This window comes from Anabas testudineus, chromosome 3 (assembly GCF_900324465.2).
Source record: "Anabas testudineus chromosome 3, fAnaTes1.2, whole genome shotgun sequence".
NCBI lineage: Eukaryota > Metazoa > Chordata > Actinopteri > Anabantiformes > Anabantidae > Anabas > Anabas testudineus.
Genome location: NC_046612.1, coordinates 19,060,412 through 19,076,892, shown reverse-complemented (window position 1 = coordinate 19,076,892; position 16,481 = coordinate 19,060,412). Strand labels below are relative to the sequence as shown.

General features: G+C 40.7%; 1 protein-coding gene across 1 annotated transcript in view; it reads right to left on the bottom strand.

The window, feature by feature from the left end:
* Positions 1-14,650, bottom strand: part of insyn1 (inhibitory synaptic factor 1) — a 36,612-nt gene extending 21,962 nt beyond the window's left edge. The window contains exons 1-2 of the mRNA XM_026378743.1: positions 14,546-14,650; positions 12,425-14,021 (exon numbers count right to left, since the gene is read on the bottom strand). Of these exons, the coding sequence (XP_026234528.1) occupies positions 12,425-12,568 (144 nt within the window). The 5' untranslated portion in view covers positions 12,569-14,021; positions 14,546-14,650. The remainder of the gene's footprint in view (positions 1-12,424; positions 14,022-14,545) is intronic.
* Positions 14,651-16,481: the final 1,831 nt, after the last annotated feature.

The following is a 16,481-nucleotide window of genomic DNA, read 5'->3' as shown; positions in this document are numbered from 1 at the left end:
TCTCTTCCCCGTTCTCCACATCATCTCTTGATTCTGTCTCGAAATATTTTTCCCACACACACAGATACCCATGCAAACTGTGGCAGACATGGGATGCTCTGCTGTGCTATAGCCTTGTCCTGTTTGTTTTATGCTGACAAAAGTCTCTCCATCCAAACCCAAAATTGGATGACCTGTGTGCTTTCACCCTCACCTGACTCTAAAAGTACTGACTGTGAGCAAACCACTCCATCAAACTGCCCTTTTTGCCAACACAGCTGAGTCAAGTCATTATAATTCCAGCTATGACCTTGACTCTGTCCCTGTCAAGGTCATCAATTGCAATGTCACTCTGCTTCATCTCTCCTTGTCACTTTGCACTAATCCATGCCAATAGCTCAAAACCCAAACATATATATGTCCTAAACAATGGGTCAGTTACTCATGTAACTAAGTCATTAGCTTTTTGCCCAGTCATAGATACAAAGATGACTGGAAACAATGATTAATGTGCAACCGAAAATGTAGCTCTTTAAAGGTCATTGCAGTCATGAGTAACCTTAAGTTCTAGGTAAGAAAAAATGCAACGCATATTTCTCCTCACTGGATCACACGTTGTATTGGTCACCACACTGCTTTAATACATTGAAACTATAAATATACAGAAAATCCCGGACTAATATTCAACATACATAATATAATATAACACACATAAGAGTAAAGCTGCTCCAAAATAGGACATCTGTATGGTGTCATTTTTTGTATTGGGCTTTTACTTTTATTTTAAAACCATCATGAGGGGCGGGCGTAGGTGAGGAGAAAACAAGGTGAGTCACTACTACATGTAGCACACAAATAAACTGCCTGTCCAAAAAAAAAAAAACACTCCAATATTAAGTTTGACCCCCTTTAGCTTTGATTACGGTACACATTCACCATTGCATTGTTTTAATAAGCTTCTGCAATGACACAACATTTATTTCTGTCCAGAGTTGCATTCATTTATTGCCAAGATTTTGTATTGATGATGAGCCTGGCCACTGCGCAAAGTCTTCCCCAGCACTTCCCAAAGATTCTCAATGGGGTTAGGGTCTGGACTCTGTGGTGGCCGATCCATATCTGAAAATTGAACCTAGACCTGACAAACTGCAGCAACCTCAGATCATAGCACTGCCCCCACAGGCTTGTACGGTAGAAACTAGGCATGATGAGTGCATCACCCACCACTATGGAACAGGGTAAATCTGGACTCAATATGATATTCTTGCATTGCTCTAGAGTCTGATCTTTATGCTTCCTAACTAATTGAAGCTTTTTTCCCAATTAGCCTCACTGACAGGTGGTTTTCTTAAGGTTACACGGCTGTTTAGTCCCAATCCAAAACGTTCAAGTGATCGCTGATGACAATCATTCAAGATTGTTTTATGACCACATTACTTCCTCGAAGATGCTGGTTCCTCACTATTCTTCCAGTCTTTATAAATGTGTTGGACAGTTCTTAACCCAGTTTTAGTAGTTTCAGTCTCCTTAGATGTTTTCTTTGCTTGATTCATGCCAATAATTTGACCCTTCTGAAACAGATTAACATCTTTTCCACCACCACAGGATGCACCTTCCGACATGGTTGTTTAATACATGAGAAGTTACTCACTGCATCAGTTAGTGTTAAATAACTTGTTGGCTGCTGGAATGTAATCATTCATGCAGTAATTATCCAATGCGAGTCTCTTACTTATTTATTTAGTTAAATCAAGGTGTTGACTTTTTTTTTTTTTTTTTTTTTGGATGGGCATTGTGTATATTTTGTTGTGTTGGAGTGAATTCATTCTGTACTGCTGCACTTGTGGGTTGATGTGGATTGACTAATGTGGTAATTCACTGCAAAAAAAATACCACAGCTAACTATCAGTGTATTTAATGCCATATAGTAGTATACTTTGGTATACTTAAATGTACACTGAGGGAAATGATGGAAGCACTTACCTTAAACCAGTCAATAAAATCATATTAATTTCAGTCAACCCTAGAAAGCACACAACCTCGTAGAGTTACTAGCTTCAGTGGCTTGGTCGAACTGACCAGCGCTAAAATCAATATCAATGTCTCCTTGGTGTTGATCTGTATTTTTTAATTATTAAATGAATCAGGCAATTGACACGATAGTAATGACATAACAAGCGGTTGAATAATTGTTGTTAGTGTGACTCTCTGTTCTGATGGCTCGAGGGTAAACTGCATACAAGAAAAACCATCCATCCACCAACCAAATCCTTGTGCATTATGGAGTTAAAGGGTCAAAAATTACAGAAACTGCTGAAATGCTTGTATTTTGACCTGCAACATTTTTTTATGTTGTATTACAAATTAATTGCCTGCTAACTTTTTTTTTATCTGACTTTTATTGATTTTATTTGTAACATCAACAGTTATTTTTCTATGATTAACTACTCAATAATATTATAAAGGTCATTGATAAATTCATGTCGTAAAGAACCTTTCTAATACATTAATTTCATTAAGTGACAATATTACTATAGGTTTTACACTATGCTATCTTACAATACTTTGTTTAAAAATGCCTTATCATATTATTATATTAATGCTGGTCTTATCTTTGACATACTGTGTCTTTATGTTTATGTTGCGCTTTAATTATATTGTTATTTAAAAGACTAAATCTAGTGCTGTTTTTAAGAACCTTGATCTCTCTTTGTACAATGATTCAGTCACCTAGCATTGAAAACAGTTTCTCATTATTTAAAGCTGTAGCCTATACTAAACCAAATTATAATTTCCTAACAATACTATATGGAAATTATTGCCATGGTTTAAAATTGGAAACAGAGGAGACAGTGCAGAAGGTTATTAACCTTTGAAATATAGTTTCATCAGTAAAATTATCAGTAAATTTAATTTTTCCCCCAATCAGCTTTTTGCGCAATCATTAGGATTTGTCTCTCCAATAAGAGCATTGCTGCACACTGCCCAACTCATCCCACATCAGCCTGCGGTCCCTTCCCAAGTTAATATCCTTGAAAATAACAGCAAGGCTGGAAGTCTAATTATATTTTTCACCCTCATAGACCTTGCTGTATCATCTACTTTGCATACAAGTCAGAAATATCTGGCTTCATCATCTTGGCCATAAACTGCCAACTGCACAGGTGACTGCGCAGTTGACAAAAAATATTAATCACCCAAACAGTCATGTTGACGTGTTCTCTCCCCCGTCTGCTCTTAGGTGTGTGTCGGAATAATTAGCCTGTCCTTTCTGCTGCTTCTCTTTCATCTTGCCCTGCCCTGCTTTAGATGGTGTGTTGTCATGCTATTGACAATAACAGTGGTGATGGTGGCAGTCATCCATGCTGTGCCACTGACAGAGGGCGAGCTGCCAGTACAAGACAATAAAAGAGAGAGGGAGAGGGGAGATTCCAGAAACACAATCTTTAAGACACCTGACATAGTTTAATTTTGTTGTTTTACATCTAAGACTCTGAGATTTTAAAGGTGCTGCCCTTTGCAGAGAATCATGGTGACTGTAATGTACAAACATATCATTATGATAAAGGCCACTTGTTAGCAGTGGAATAAAAAGGCCTCTTCTTTTTGAAATGAACTGAATTCACACTGGAGGTATACCTCATTATCACAGGCAACTTATTCACCTGCAGCCTTAACACCTGCTCCACCAACGCTTACTGGCACATACCTTGTAAATGTTGGACAGATGACTTCCCCTTGGATACCATCCGCAATGAAATCTAACACAGTCAGTTGAATTTGCAGGCCAATAACTGGCCACCTAGCCAAAATTATGTAAAAATAGTGTGCTTACAAGGAAACCATTTCAGAGGGAAGAAAGCATGCAAATTTAGGAACCTACAATTATTGGCCAGTTTTCTATTTGCTGTTTATGCACGAAACTCCCAGCATGCAAAGAAGCTGTAGGAAGCGTTGTTAGGCCCCAATGCATTTATGTCTGGGTGATTTTCAACATTTAAATGTAGTTATTTGTGGGTTATTACAGTAGTACACATTACTTACGGTTGGTAAAGTTATTGTAGATTATACCAGTCTCATCCAGTGTAAATTCACATATTCACTTTATTGATTATAAGCACAGACAAAAATATCATTCATTCAGTAAGACAGGTCCAGCTCGTGTATACAACACAGGTTATCTATGACACCCTGGGCAAAGCTCAGACATCCTGCTTAGCTATTCAGACAGACAGGCTCCTCACAAAGTGAAGTAATTAATGACATTTAAATGTTAAATGGATCTCTGTCTAGTTGGCATTAATTAGATGGATTAGAAACAAATCCCAGTAAGAGAATCTAATGTTTTGGCATGTCTAGAGTTGGGTTGCTCACGTTGCAAGGTGCATTACCTTTGTGTTGGCCTATTATTCCCTCAAGTAGTGTGTGATCTTTTAATAAAAAAAATTAGCAGGTGCAAATTCAATAATCCCTGTATTATTTGTGACACCTGCAGATGTGTTTGTTTGTTTGTTTTTTCATAATTTACTACTCAAAATTAAATTCACAAATGCTATTATGGGACCAAACTAAATAAAGTTAATCTTCCGCCATTTCTAAAATCAGGCAAACAAAAACTTAAACTAACTATTTAATTTATAAGCTTCATGAATGCACTGTATAGGCTGAGAACAACACTAACTTAATTTTAGTGTTTGTCAAGAATGGCTTTCGAGAGCCAAATTCGTCCAAGAAAAACAAAGTCACACATGTTGCTTCCATCTACATGCTGCTGAGATAGCGCTGTAGAAGTAACTTTGTGAAAGTCAAAGCCTGTTCTGCACTGTCGACTAAAATCAAAATCTCCATGGACACACTGTATTGACAAGCCATGTTGTTATAGCAGCATGCAGCTGAGATCATTAAAACATTTGTGAATAGGTGTTTTATTTGCAATCAATAAAGTCCATAAGTCTGAATAAAGATAAGAAAGTGTAGAAGATGTGCGTGTGAAAAATGCACTTAAATATAATGACCAGATAAATGACAGATGAATCTAAACAATAGTCAGATGCTAATATATAACTGTCAACTTCCTTATAGACCTATTGTATGTTTGTGTTTTGATATAATAAGATCAGAACTTATCGTAAGTGTACTTTTTAATAATGTAGATAGGAGGCTACCCATGAAATGACATTAACTTAAAATGTATTTCAAATATTGAATGCTAATTACTTAATGTGTTTATATGCATTACAGCGATACTATCGGGTGACAGGAACCAAAAAACTGATAAGTCAAATTCCAAAGCATATTATAACAATATGTGCTATGGGCCTGTACATTATCTATACTTATTTAGACATCGTATTATTAGATAGTATTACTTTCTCTTGCTTCCTTTTTGCTTTCCCACACAATTTAACTCTACAGACTCCTGCATTACACCTAGAGAAGTGAGTCATGCTGCTAAAATGCGCTGTTCTCTTTTTAGCAAGTTTTCACACCACGCAGAAAAAACTACCAGATGCAATATCATTTTTCCATGGTTCATATTTAAGAAATACTGAATAGCAATAACACTAAGAAACCACTGGTATGCTACCTTTTTGACATTATAAACTATGTCAAGACCAACATGCTCAGTGTACAGTATAAACAGAAATCCCTTACAAATCCTGTGGCAAAGTTTTTTCAAGGCCAGTGGATACAGCTGCAGTTGTGTGCCATCTCAGATCACCTATTTCTGCTGGTTAAAAGTGAACAATCTCTTCTGAAACTGGGTTGATTTATGATGCATCTCTGGCTATGGCTAAAAATACAAGGAAGGACAAAAAAAGCCTCCTGATGATCCCTCAGTATAACACAGTTCCAAAGATTGTAGCTGGATTAAGCTGCTACACTGGTGAGTGGGTTGGCCCCCGCTGCCCTGGGCACTTTAACAGAATATAAAAATGGAAGAAAATATAGCATCTCTTCAAAATCAGATCACATTAATCATTTATATTTCTCATTATGTCGTATATTACCGTATTATCAGTAGTCTGGCTACAATCTGTATCCACACCAGGTAAAAGAGACAGTCTGACGGCCTATTGGAGAGCAAGCTGTCCCTCTGCGTACAGTATGCTTTGACACAATGAAATGATGTAGCTATTCTTGGAGGCTGCTTGTGCACTTCGATGGATGCCATTTTTCACACCATTAACTACAGCCTACTGGTTTTATTCACAGCACAGAGATGGGCCAAAACAATCCTAAACACGCCCACGAATGAGCACAATTGCAACAATTGATCTAAGCTGTTCCACCCAGTCTGTCGCAATTCTGTGCAGCAGGAGAAACCATTATCTCTTTCCACCCTTTATCCTCTCTCTCTTTCTCCCTTACACACATTCATAGCCTTTCTTTGCTCTTCCTTTAACTTATTTTTTCATCTGATTCAGGTCTATCCTTGCCTACTGAAGGGCTGACGGGTTTGTGGCTGAATCACAAAGTACAAGCATGCATGGTGAAAATTTTCACTGCTTTCTCTGTAACTAGCCCACACTAGGCGTGTTAGTTGATAAAAATCAATGAGCACGACAAGTGCAATTTTTGGAGTGTGGAGTGTAAAGCCCTCATTACAGTCTATGCTGAGTACAAGGTTCATGGAGGGAGGCAGGGCTCAAAGGTCCAGCTAATCCCATGAGTCTTACAGGCATGATGGGCTAGTCAATATGCTGGGCCTGCATCTTAAAGATGGAGCTCCACAACAGAGCTAGGTAAAAGAGGCTCAGGGGAATGCTTTGCATGGAGCAGTTTTATTCGCTTCACCGTTCTCAAGGTTAGATGCCGCTATATTATTAACTAACCCCTATATGTGATTTTATTTTCTTTTTTGTCCTCAATACTGATTCGTTTTTCATGTGGGGAGAGGTGTACTGCTGATATCTTGGTAAATCGCCAGCTACTGCAAATGTCCAAGAAGTTAAATATGCCCACCTTTTACTATCATTGAAGAGCTGTAAATGCGTCAGATTATCTGTTAGTAAACACGGTCACCAGGATTTAAATTGCAACCATAAGCGTGACTGTGGTTCAATATAAAAAGGATCTGACATTCCACTTCAAATTGTGACACAGTGTTTCATCAGTCCTGAGAATAATTGAGCCTCTGATTCATTTCATGAACAGACAAATGTATGTGGAGCTCAGCTCGAGGCAGCAGCACAGGTGCGGCGATGGCAGTGAGTTCTGTATTCAGTGAAGAATAGATAAGGCTTGAGGTGCCTTTTTCTTGTTGTTTTCCTGAGCAAAGAGAACTCCGCTGGAGGCACGTCACCAAGTTTAATTTAGGAATTTAATTTCCACACACTAAAGAGGTCAGGTGAGAAGGAACAAATTGACAGACACAGGAGGGTGGGTACTTGTCATTTCTTCCAAATAGCTTTTAATGAGAAGAAACCCTTTGGCCCATGTATGTCAGATTGAAGGGTACTTTACTGTGTGAGTGGTTAAGCTGTCGCCATTGGCCACAGTGAGTGTTGCTCACCTGCAAGAACAGCTGCTCTGCATGTTCACAGGTTGGAGACCGGCAATAACCCTGCCTTAATCTAAAGTGAATTGATTGTGTGGTGGAGAACAGACTGAGCAGTCCTCAATCGGGATTACTGGGCTGTGGTCAACTGGGCAGTAAACCCACTACACTGGCGGCCACAACGGAACGCTTTGTGGGAAATGATCCACGAGGACACAGCTTTGTGGCGGATCGTAATTTCCAACTGTAGGCATTCATTTGGACAAACAGAAACAACCACAGTCACTTTGCAAGTTTATGTGTTGGAATAAAAAGATTTAATTTACAATAGAATTACTTCATAATGTTGGCATCTGCATCATATAAATGTTTGTTTAGTTTTTTTTTTACTTGTTTTTTTTTTTTTTTACATTTTTCTAAACTCTATTACTATAAAAATAGATATTTTTCCATTTGTGGTGAAGACAATTTAATGAAATGGGGGCCAAATCCCTTAATACATGCAAATACTGCAAATATATTATGTGCTTTGGGAGTGACCCATTTTTCCTAATACAATATCATTGTCCTGCCCTTAAATGTTCACCAAAATATTCCCTGATAATAGGATCAGCTGTTTCATGGAATGAGATTGTGTTTACCAGTTTTTATTTTTCACTCCCCCTGTGAAAGCATTAGTGCTTAAAAGACTCCCCTCCCCTCATGGTTAAATGCTGAAGTGTTCTAGCTAGACAGTCTTCTGTTCCCTGCCCTGCTCAGCAGCAGCATCAGCAGGGGGAAACACAGAGTAAGGAGAGGATATGGCCTCTGCAGAAAAAAAATGGCCCTTTGATTTTGTCTTTTTTCTCCCTTGGGCTGCCTCTGCTTTTGGAAGAGATTTGGTTCAGTGCTGTGCAGTAGCTTGAGCCAAGAGGGGCCGTGATTCCCCCTCGACGTGGATGTGTCATAACTGGTTTCAGTCTCGATCAGGAGACACCGGTGGCTGACTTGCAGTCTGCTTGTTAAGCTGACTTATTGGGGGCCAACTGTTTGGATACCCTCCATGCTGGGCTTTGCCTTGAAAGAGCACCATGTGATAGCTTTTATGACCAGATCATTTACATGCTCTTCTAGTTGACAGTGGGATCATTTGTGTGGCATTGGCTAATGAATAGAAATTGAATAGCCCTCTTTCTTTGTGCTACAGGTGTTGAGTAGTCTCACCAAAAACAAGCGAAACACAAGAGCCAAGAATGATAATCATGCTGCTGCTACTCACTGGTGAAATTCACCATTCATGGCACACTTTTAAAAATTCATTATACACTTGGCTTATAGCATGACGGTCAGTGTCATTAATAAACCTTTTAGTTACATTAGGATGACGCAGTTTCCACCTTACACCAGAGTTTTCCTGCTGCTTCTCTTTAAACCGCTGGTACTTTACTAGAAAAACTAAGCCAGTCTCCAGTCTCCATGCGTTAACATGATGATGATGTGCAGACAGCTACCACAGGACTGACGGATACAGGCCAATGTCCTGGACTCACTCTCCAACTGATAATTGCTCTTTTTTCAGCTTATATTCACTCCTCTCACTTAGAGCTTTAATTCTTGATTGCCTCCCTGTGTTCATTTGTCTTTAGTTGAGCACAGACGTGCTGCATTGTCTGCTCATGGTGTGATTGTGCATACATTAGCAACAACTACACTGACATAATAATGTTCCATCAGGTCCATATAAATATGTGTAGCTCACTATCAGCTACGTTCCATTGCCTTTTCTCCTGATTTTTAGGTTTTCTTTATAGCACTTCACATTTTTTCAGTCTACTAGTATGTATCTAATCGCCAACATGGTAGCTCTCAGACGTTTGCATTTTCTTAGCTGTTATTCTTTCAGTGAAATTCAGTATGGGAAAAGGAAACAACTCAACATCAGAATTTCTTGCCTTACAAAAAGGCTGGGACTATTATTTCCCTTGTTTATCCTTAGACGTCAAAGTCCAAGGTTGACGTGATACCTAAATGAATTATTTCCTCTAGAGTTGCCACTCCTGCCAGCATTATTATTACAAATTGAGTAGTTTATCAGTATGTTGTGTTCTGATGTCCTTCCCTTAGATCTTTCCCATTTCACTTGTCATTTACTTCCGATGTCCTTCCTTTAGATCCTTCTCATTTTACTTGTCATGAAGCCTGTAATAGGATTCACAAGTTAGACAGGTCGCATTTGACCGTAATAGATTTTGGAAGGGGTCTTGAAGAACTGCATGCACTGTGCTACATTTTTGTAATGTAATGTAAAGGAGGTTTACTGCCTGCACTAAACTATACTGCAGCATGGACATAAACTGGTGTTACTTTTTTATTCTTCAATTTGAAAGATAATACTACTACTACTAATAATAATAATAATAATAATACTGTTTTATACATACAGTATATAATGTGCTATAGCTTTGGAGTATCAGAAAATCTGGAAATTATTGGTAGTTCTTTAATGTAGTGTGACTAAAAATGGATTTGATTTGTTTTTGACCATCTGAAATCATGGCACTGTGTTTGTGTGTGTGTTATCCTGAACTACAAAAACATTACTCTCAAGTAAGTAAAGTATCACACCAGTAATTTGTTAATTTCTGGGCAGCTCTGTGCAGTGGAGTGTCAGCTTTAACTCCTCAGAGCACTGCAGTATCTCCAGTTCCCCAAAGACCTTGTGGGTGATAATCAGTCATTACTGCGCCATCACTAAGTTATTTATTTCACCACGTTCACACAGCAATTCACTATTTATTCATGTGACATTTGTTATCTATTATGTTGTTTCTTCCATGTGACCAAGGATGAGATATTTTCTGGAACATTAGGTTTCCTGGCATCTGATGGTGCAAGACTGATTCTGTTTCTTTATCTCCCTTTCTTCCAGTCTCACAGGTCAGCTAATTGCCTGATATTGATACTAGCATTATGATTGCCACTGCAGCTGATATGATTTCCTAGCCATTTCAATATGTGGGATTGTGCTCTTCCAATAAAAAATGACATTTGAGCCACTGTGCGGGTCTCTCTCTAATGGGGTCTGGGATAAGAATGGTAATATGCGTTGGAGCTGGCAGAGGCACAAGCTGTGTTTTTGTTTATAAATAGCTCCAGCCAGCATTATTCCACTTGCAGTTGTCCCATAATCATCAATCATTCCTGCACACAGACCCGCTTCTCCTGCTAACCAGAGAGAAGGTGCAGTGTGAGTTGAGCCCATGCACCTCCAACTGTGCAAGTACATAAAGTAGAATGTGGTGAGTAGGACAGAGCTGGGAGTCTGGGAGATGCTGGGCACTCCATCATGGCACAGGTGATGGAGTGAATTATGGCACTTTCACCTCAGCTGTGTGAAACCCTCTTCCTTTCTCAGGTCTTTGCATTTAACACGTGCTGTCGTCAATGCATTTAGAAACACACAGGGCATCCAGAAAGTATTTACAGTGCTTCGCTTTTACCACAGTTTGTTATGGTACAGCTTTATTCCAAAACAGAATAAATTCATTATTTACCTTAAGATTTGAAGAAAAATACCCCATAATGTCAAAGTGATTTTCTTTTTTAAGTTTTGCAAATTTGAAAGAAAATCACATGTGCATAAGAATTTACAGCCTTTGCTCAATACTTTGTTGAAGCACCTTTAGCACCAACTACAACCTCAAGTCTCAAGAGGCAGTACCTCTCAAGCTACATCAGGTTAGATGAGTAGCGTCTAACCTGATGGATCTTTTCAGGTCCCTCTAGAGATGTCAATTCAGGTTCAAGTCTGGGCTCTGGCTGGGTCACTTAGGGACATTCAGAGTTTTCCCTCCTTTGTTATCTTGGCTGTGTGCTTAGGGTCACTGTCTTTTTTGAAAGATAAACCATCGCCCCACCATAAGGTCCAGAGCATTGTGGAACAGGTTTTCATCATGGATGTCTCTGTATATTGCTGCATTCATCTTTCCCTCAATCCCGACTAGTCTCTCAGTTCCTGCCACTGAAAAACATCCCCACAGCATGATGCTGCCACCACCATGTTTCATCACCATACAGTGCACCGTACACTCCCTCATCATCCCTGATCAGGAGTAGGTGGGAGGCTAATCTTGGGATGTGCCTAGAGGAAGTCTGATGGGTCAGACACAACTGTTTGCTGAGGTTTCATTTGTCTTCGTCTGCCCATCTTCCTTCGTCTCTTTTTTTTGCACAGAGAGCCCATAGCTACTGTATGAGGACACTTCAGAGAAAGATCCTAAAGAGATGATGAGGGCCATTTTGTATATGCATACACATGAACAGATGCAGTCTGATGATCAGTCATCACACATAATTTATTTTTTACACTGGTTAAATGTATGTACGAGTACATGCACATCTACAGTATATCTCTCTGTTGAGTCTTAAACTTTAAACTGTGTACTGTATACCCGCACACACTCAAATGTGTGTTACCATGGCAGTTGCAAAAATACAGTGGAAATCCAGATGATCCTTAACAAAATGGTTATATAACAAGTGTGGCAATAAGTCTTGTGTCTTATCTAAGCCTGCCTCTGTGTTTCCTTTTAGCCTGGCTTTGCTGCTTTTCAACTGCTCTTCACATCTAGTGCACCTCCCCCAAGACACCACTGAACACATGAAGGACATTTGTAATTGGTGATAAGCGGTTGTTTGATTGGAAAGGGAAGACAGCCTCTGTTCTGCTTTTCTACTGTGTTTGTAACCAACAATATTCCCCTGTTACGACAACAAGAAAAGTGAGATCTCATCACATTCAAATCTTAATCAAAATCTCCATGCAACGAAAAGAATTTTACACTTAGTTAAATGCAGTCTACTTGAGAAGCACACCCACCTGGCACCCACATTCTCTTTCTCTCCCTGTTGCTCACTAAATCCACCAAAAGTCAAAAGCTTCAAATGTATATTTTTAAATCTCACCTCCCGAAGTTCCTTGGCCACATCCTTAAGCTCTTTGAGAATGCCTTCCAACTGGTCAATCACCATCTTCATGTGGCTGCGGATGCGTTCTCTCGGGCTGGGGGTCTCAGAGGTGTCCCGGGCCGGAGCTCTGCTGAGGGACATCCTTTACAGGGCAACGTGGGGCCAGTGGCCAACAGGCTGAGGGCGTGGGGGAGCCGAGTCGGGGTCCATGTCTTTGGCTACGAGGAGCCTCAGTGCTACTGATCCGAACAGGGGCCCCAGCCACGCAGGGAGACCTCAACATTTTAAAAGCACCTGGGCAGCCAAAACACCTTGCCTCGCCCGCGCACTCGGCACAGGGTCACACTCGAACATCCATGCCTTCTTAAAGACGCTTCAGAAAACGAAGAGAAATTTAGCACGTGAAAAGTCAACTGCAATAAATCCATGGAAAAGGAAGAGGCAAAATACATGGGCCAAAGCTGGTACGAAACTCTTACATAATCATTTTAAGCCAACTCATCTCATGTGTCAGTATGTATGTTTGAAATTGTTCCCAAGGAGATTCTATTTAAAACATCTATACATGGATAAGGCTCTTTCCTTTTTCCATATGTTTTACTTATGAAAAACAATAATGGCAGGTTAACAGCACAGTACAGGGGTTCATACTGTATTAACCCTGGAAGCTATCCAATGTAGAAAAATAGAACTCCCAGCAGTGGCTCAATTTTTAAAATTATTGTGTTCTACATTATAGATGATCACCAGGGACAAGATTTACCTTCTACATTTAGTCCTTTAGTGAAGGCTACTGTCATTAGAGGGAGAAAAGACAGATCCTGTTTTTTAAAAAAAAGGGGGGTATTCCTCTGTGCAGTGTGCCGTTTCCTCCTCCAGGAAAACTAAAAAGATTCTCAGTAGAAACTCGCATCAAAATAAACTTTGTCTCACACCCATTTTCTTTGCGGATATTAACTTAATCGTGTTGTTTCTTCTGTGAGACAAAGCCAGGTAGGTGTAGGTCTTTGCACAGAGCATCCAATCCCTCCCTTCTAAAGCAGGTTTTATTCCAGGTGGCGTGGGATCAGAATGACTTGATTCCTAAGCCAGCGGAACGTGATTTGTGATGAGAATTTGCAACGGGAGAACAAAAAAGTAATTGTGACGATAAGATACAGTTACAAGCAAGCTGGAAGATGAACAAGCACCTAACCCTGAAATTTGGGTGGCAGCATATCTTATGCAACTGCGTTCTTCAAGTCCTCTCATAAAGCACTGACCCACAGCTGTCCACAGGGGTGTGCCCAAAAACCAAGGGAGCAGAAAGAAAAAAAAAAAAAAAACAGGATTCTCTTCTCTCCTTCAGTTGTTGCTAAGGGAACCCAGTCTGCCTCCTTGTGCTGTGATTGGATAATTATTTTACTTCTTATTCGTGTAGTGTGTGTTTTCAATGTAGACTGTTTTCAGAGAGGCAGAGAGCATCGTGCCAGCCAGCAAGACGAGATAAATCCCATGAAAGCTTCCCAGAGGAGCCCGAGAGAACAAGCAGCTTCTCGCCAAATCCAGGGCGATGCCACTGCCATGGGGTGTGCTGGCCAATCACACATGGCACCTGGACAGACAGGGAGGAAAGCAATCACTTATTCTCTCATGTCTAATTCTCCACTCCTTTCAATCCCTCCATTTCTCTCTACATCATAGCAGCATTAAAAACAATGACAATACAGTAAAGGAGACTCAGGTGGGCAGGAATGAGTTGCGTTGACAATTTTTAGCTGCTGTTGTGATGCATATCTTGTTTCAGGAACACTTGCCTCACCTCCACACACACACACACACACACACACACACACAAACACATGCGCCAGAACACACACACCTACTCACCTTTCCTGTGCATCACTTTGCTGTTGCTATGCCCGGAGCTCACCGTCCATGCACAGGAGGATCATTCAAGCTACACACAACCTGCTGGTTCTTAACAGTCCCACAGTCGCACACACTAACAGCTTTCCTTCACGCCGCCTTGCTGTTCCTCTCTTTTCTCTCTGCCTCACACACATACACACACACTCTCGCCTTCTCTCCACCTCATACACACATGCACGCCATTCTCTCCCTCCCTCCCCTACTTACTTGATAGAGAGAGAAGCTTCTATCAGCAGGGTTATTTCACTCTGAGGCTGTGGCTCATCAGAGGAGGAGTAGAAGTGCAGGATGAAGCTGTGGAGGAGGAAGAGGCGGAGGCATGAGGTGGGAACAATGAATGGCCCTGATAGAACTCTGAAAAGGGAGAGAGGAGGCTGAAGATGACTAAGAGCAGAGCGGCAAGGAGAGGTCCTGCTTTGGATTGTGATGCCGCTGCGACCACTATCATCAGTCAGATAAGCGCGCTGCCAAAAACACGCCACCCATCATCTCCTGTCAGTGTTCACCTGCATCAGGAGGAAGGAGGCAGAAGGGCTGAACTGCTGCTGAGCAAAAGGAGCTGTGTGATTCCTGTGACAGCCTCTCCCTCTCACTCTATCTGCCTGTTTCCATCTCTCTCTCTACCCCCTCTCTGTCATGCTTTCTCTTTCTCCGTCCCTGTCTCCCTGCCCCTGCGCCCTCCCTGTGTCCTCGCTGACTGCCGGATGAAGAGAAGCTGATGCCAGAGTTTATCATGGGGCTCAGGCTCCTGCCAGCACCACTCGGCTGTTCTGCTCCGCTCTGTGGAGGAGGGGCTTGGTGCTTTAAAGGCACAGTGTATCACACAGACTTTCCTCCCCCTCGCTTCTCTCCTGTCTTCTCCTCTCTGCTGCGTCTATACTCCCTCACTATCTCCACTCGCTGCCTATCTAGCCTTTGTCACAGTTTTATCGAGGGTGTTATCTCTCTCTTAAATCAAGATGAAGTCTTTCTCTGCCGCCAGCCAAGCAGTCTCTGGGGACGAGGTGTCCAAAAATCCCGGGCTGTTACATCATTAATATACAAAGCAGGTTGGTGTTTGATGACCTCATCTGACTGAGAGACAGAAATAGGGAGGGAGGGCGAGCATGACTTTTTCTCTCGCCCGTCCTCTCCATCAGGATTTTTTTTTTTTTCAACACAGCCCTGCATCACCCCACCAGAGGCAATTACTAATATGAAATTAGTTTTCTAAAGGAGATAATGTAACAGTAAAGCAAATTCATAATGACAACTTCTTGAGCAATGTGTACCAGTTACCAGAGGGTTTTGGCAGATAACTGTAGTGAACAGCCAGAGGCTCAGTGCATTCCTTAGCATAATTGTAAAGAGAAATGCAAAGTGGATTCAGGTTATGTGGATCTTCCATGAAGATGAATTTGTTCTGGGGTCCCTGTGTGGTTTCTACTACCAGGATCAGAGACGTTATGCTGATGCTGTAAGGCTAATTGGGGGAATATATCGCGGTATAATAAATTCTCTTTTGCATGTTTTCTTTGATTAAAAAATTAATTATGCTTTTAAAAATTATAATATAGAAACAATTCAAAGTGTTACTTTGTATACGCAGTCAAATTGTGTAATCTTAGGACTTCATCAAAGTTTCAATATGTTGTCACATTTTAAAGTATGTTATGACTCTGTGGACTTTGGGGTGCAATAGGATCCTTTGCCTTTCCATCCATGTACACAAGATTGGTGCAGTGTTGTGCAGGCACGATGCTTCTCACAAACTGATCCTTGAAAGAAAGAGTTGTTCTTGAGCATGTTTTCTTTGTAAGTTCACTACTTAGATTGTGTGTACAGTACATATGGGAGGCTCCTTTTTAGAACACAGCTTGCAGCATTTTGTTTTGGGCCATAGTATTCTTGTTCTTTTCTTTTCTTTTTTTGACATTGCAAAGTACATTTCTGTATGGATAAGCATGGTCTATTTAACAGAGCTGTCTCTATAGGAGAGAATGTATACTAAATGACCCATCTGAAGAAAGGTCCAGGTGCCCTGCATAGATAGCTCCATGTCAGTGATGCCTTCATTGGAAGGGAATTGGATTATCTCCCCTTGTAAAATATGCTTTTTTTAATGCCAGAAGCACCCAGACATGTGTGTTTTACTAGGAATCTG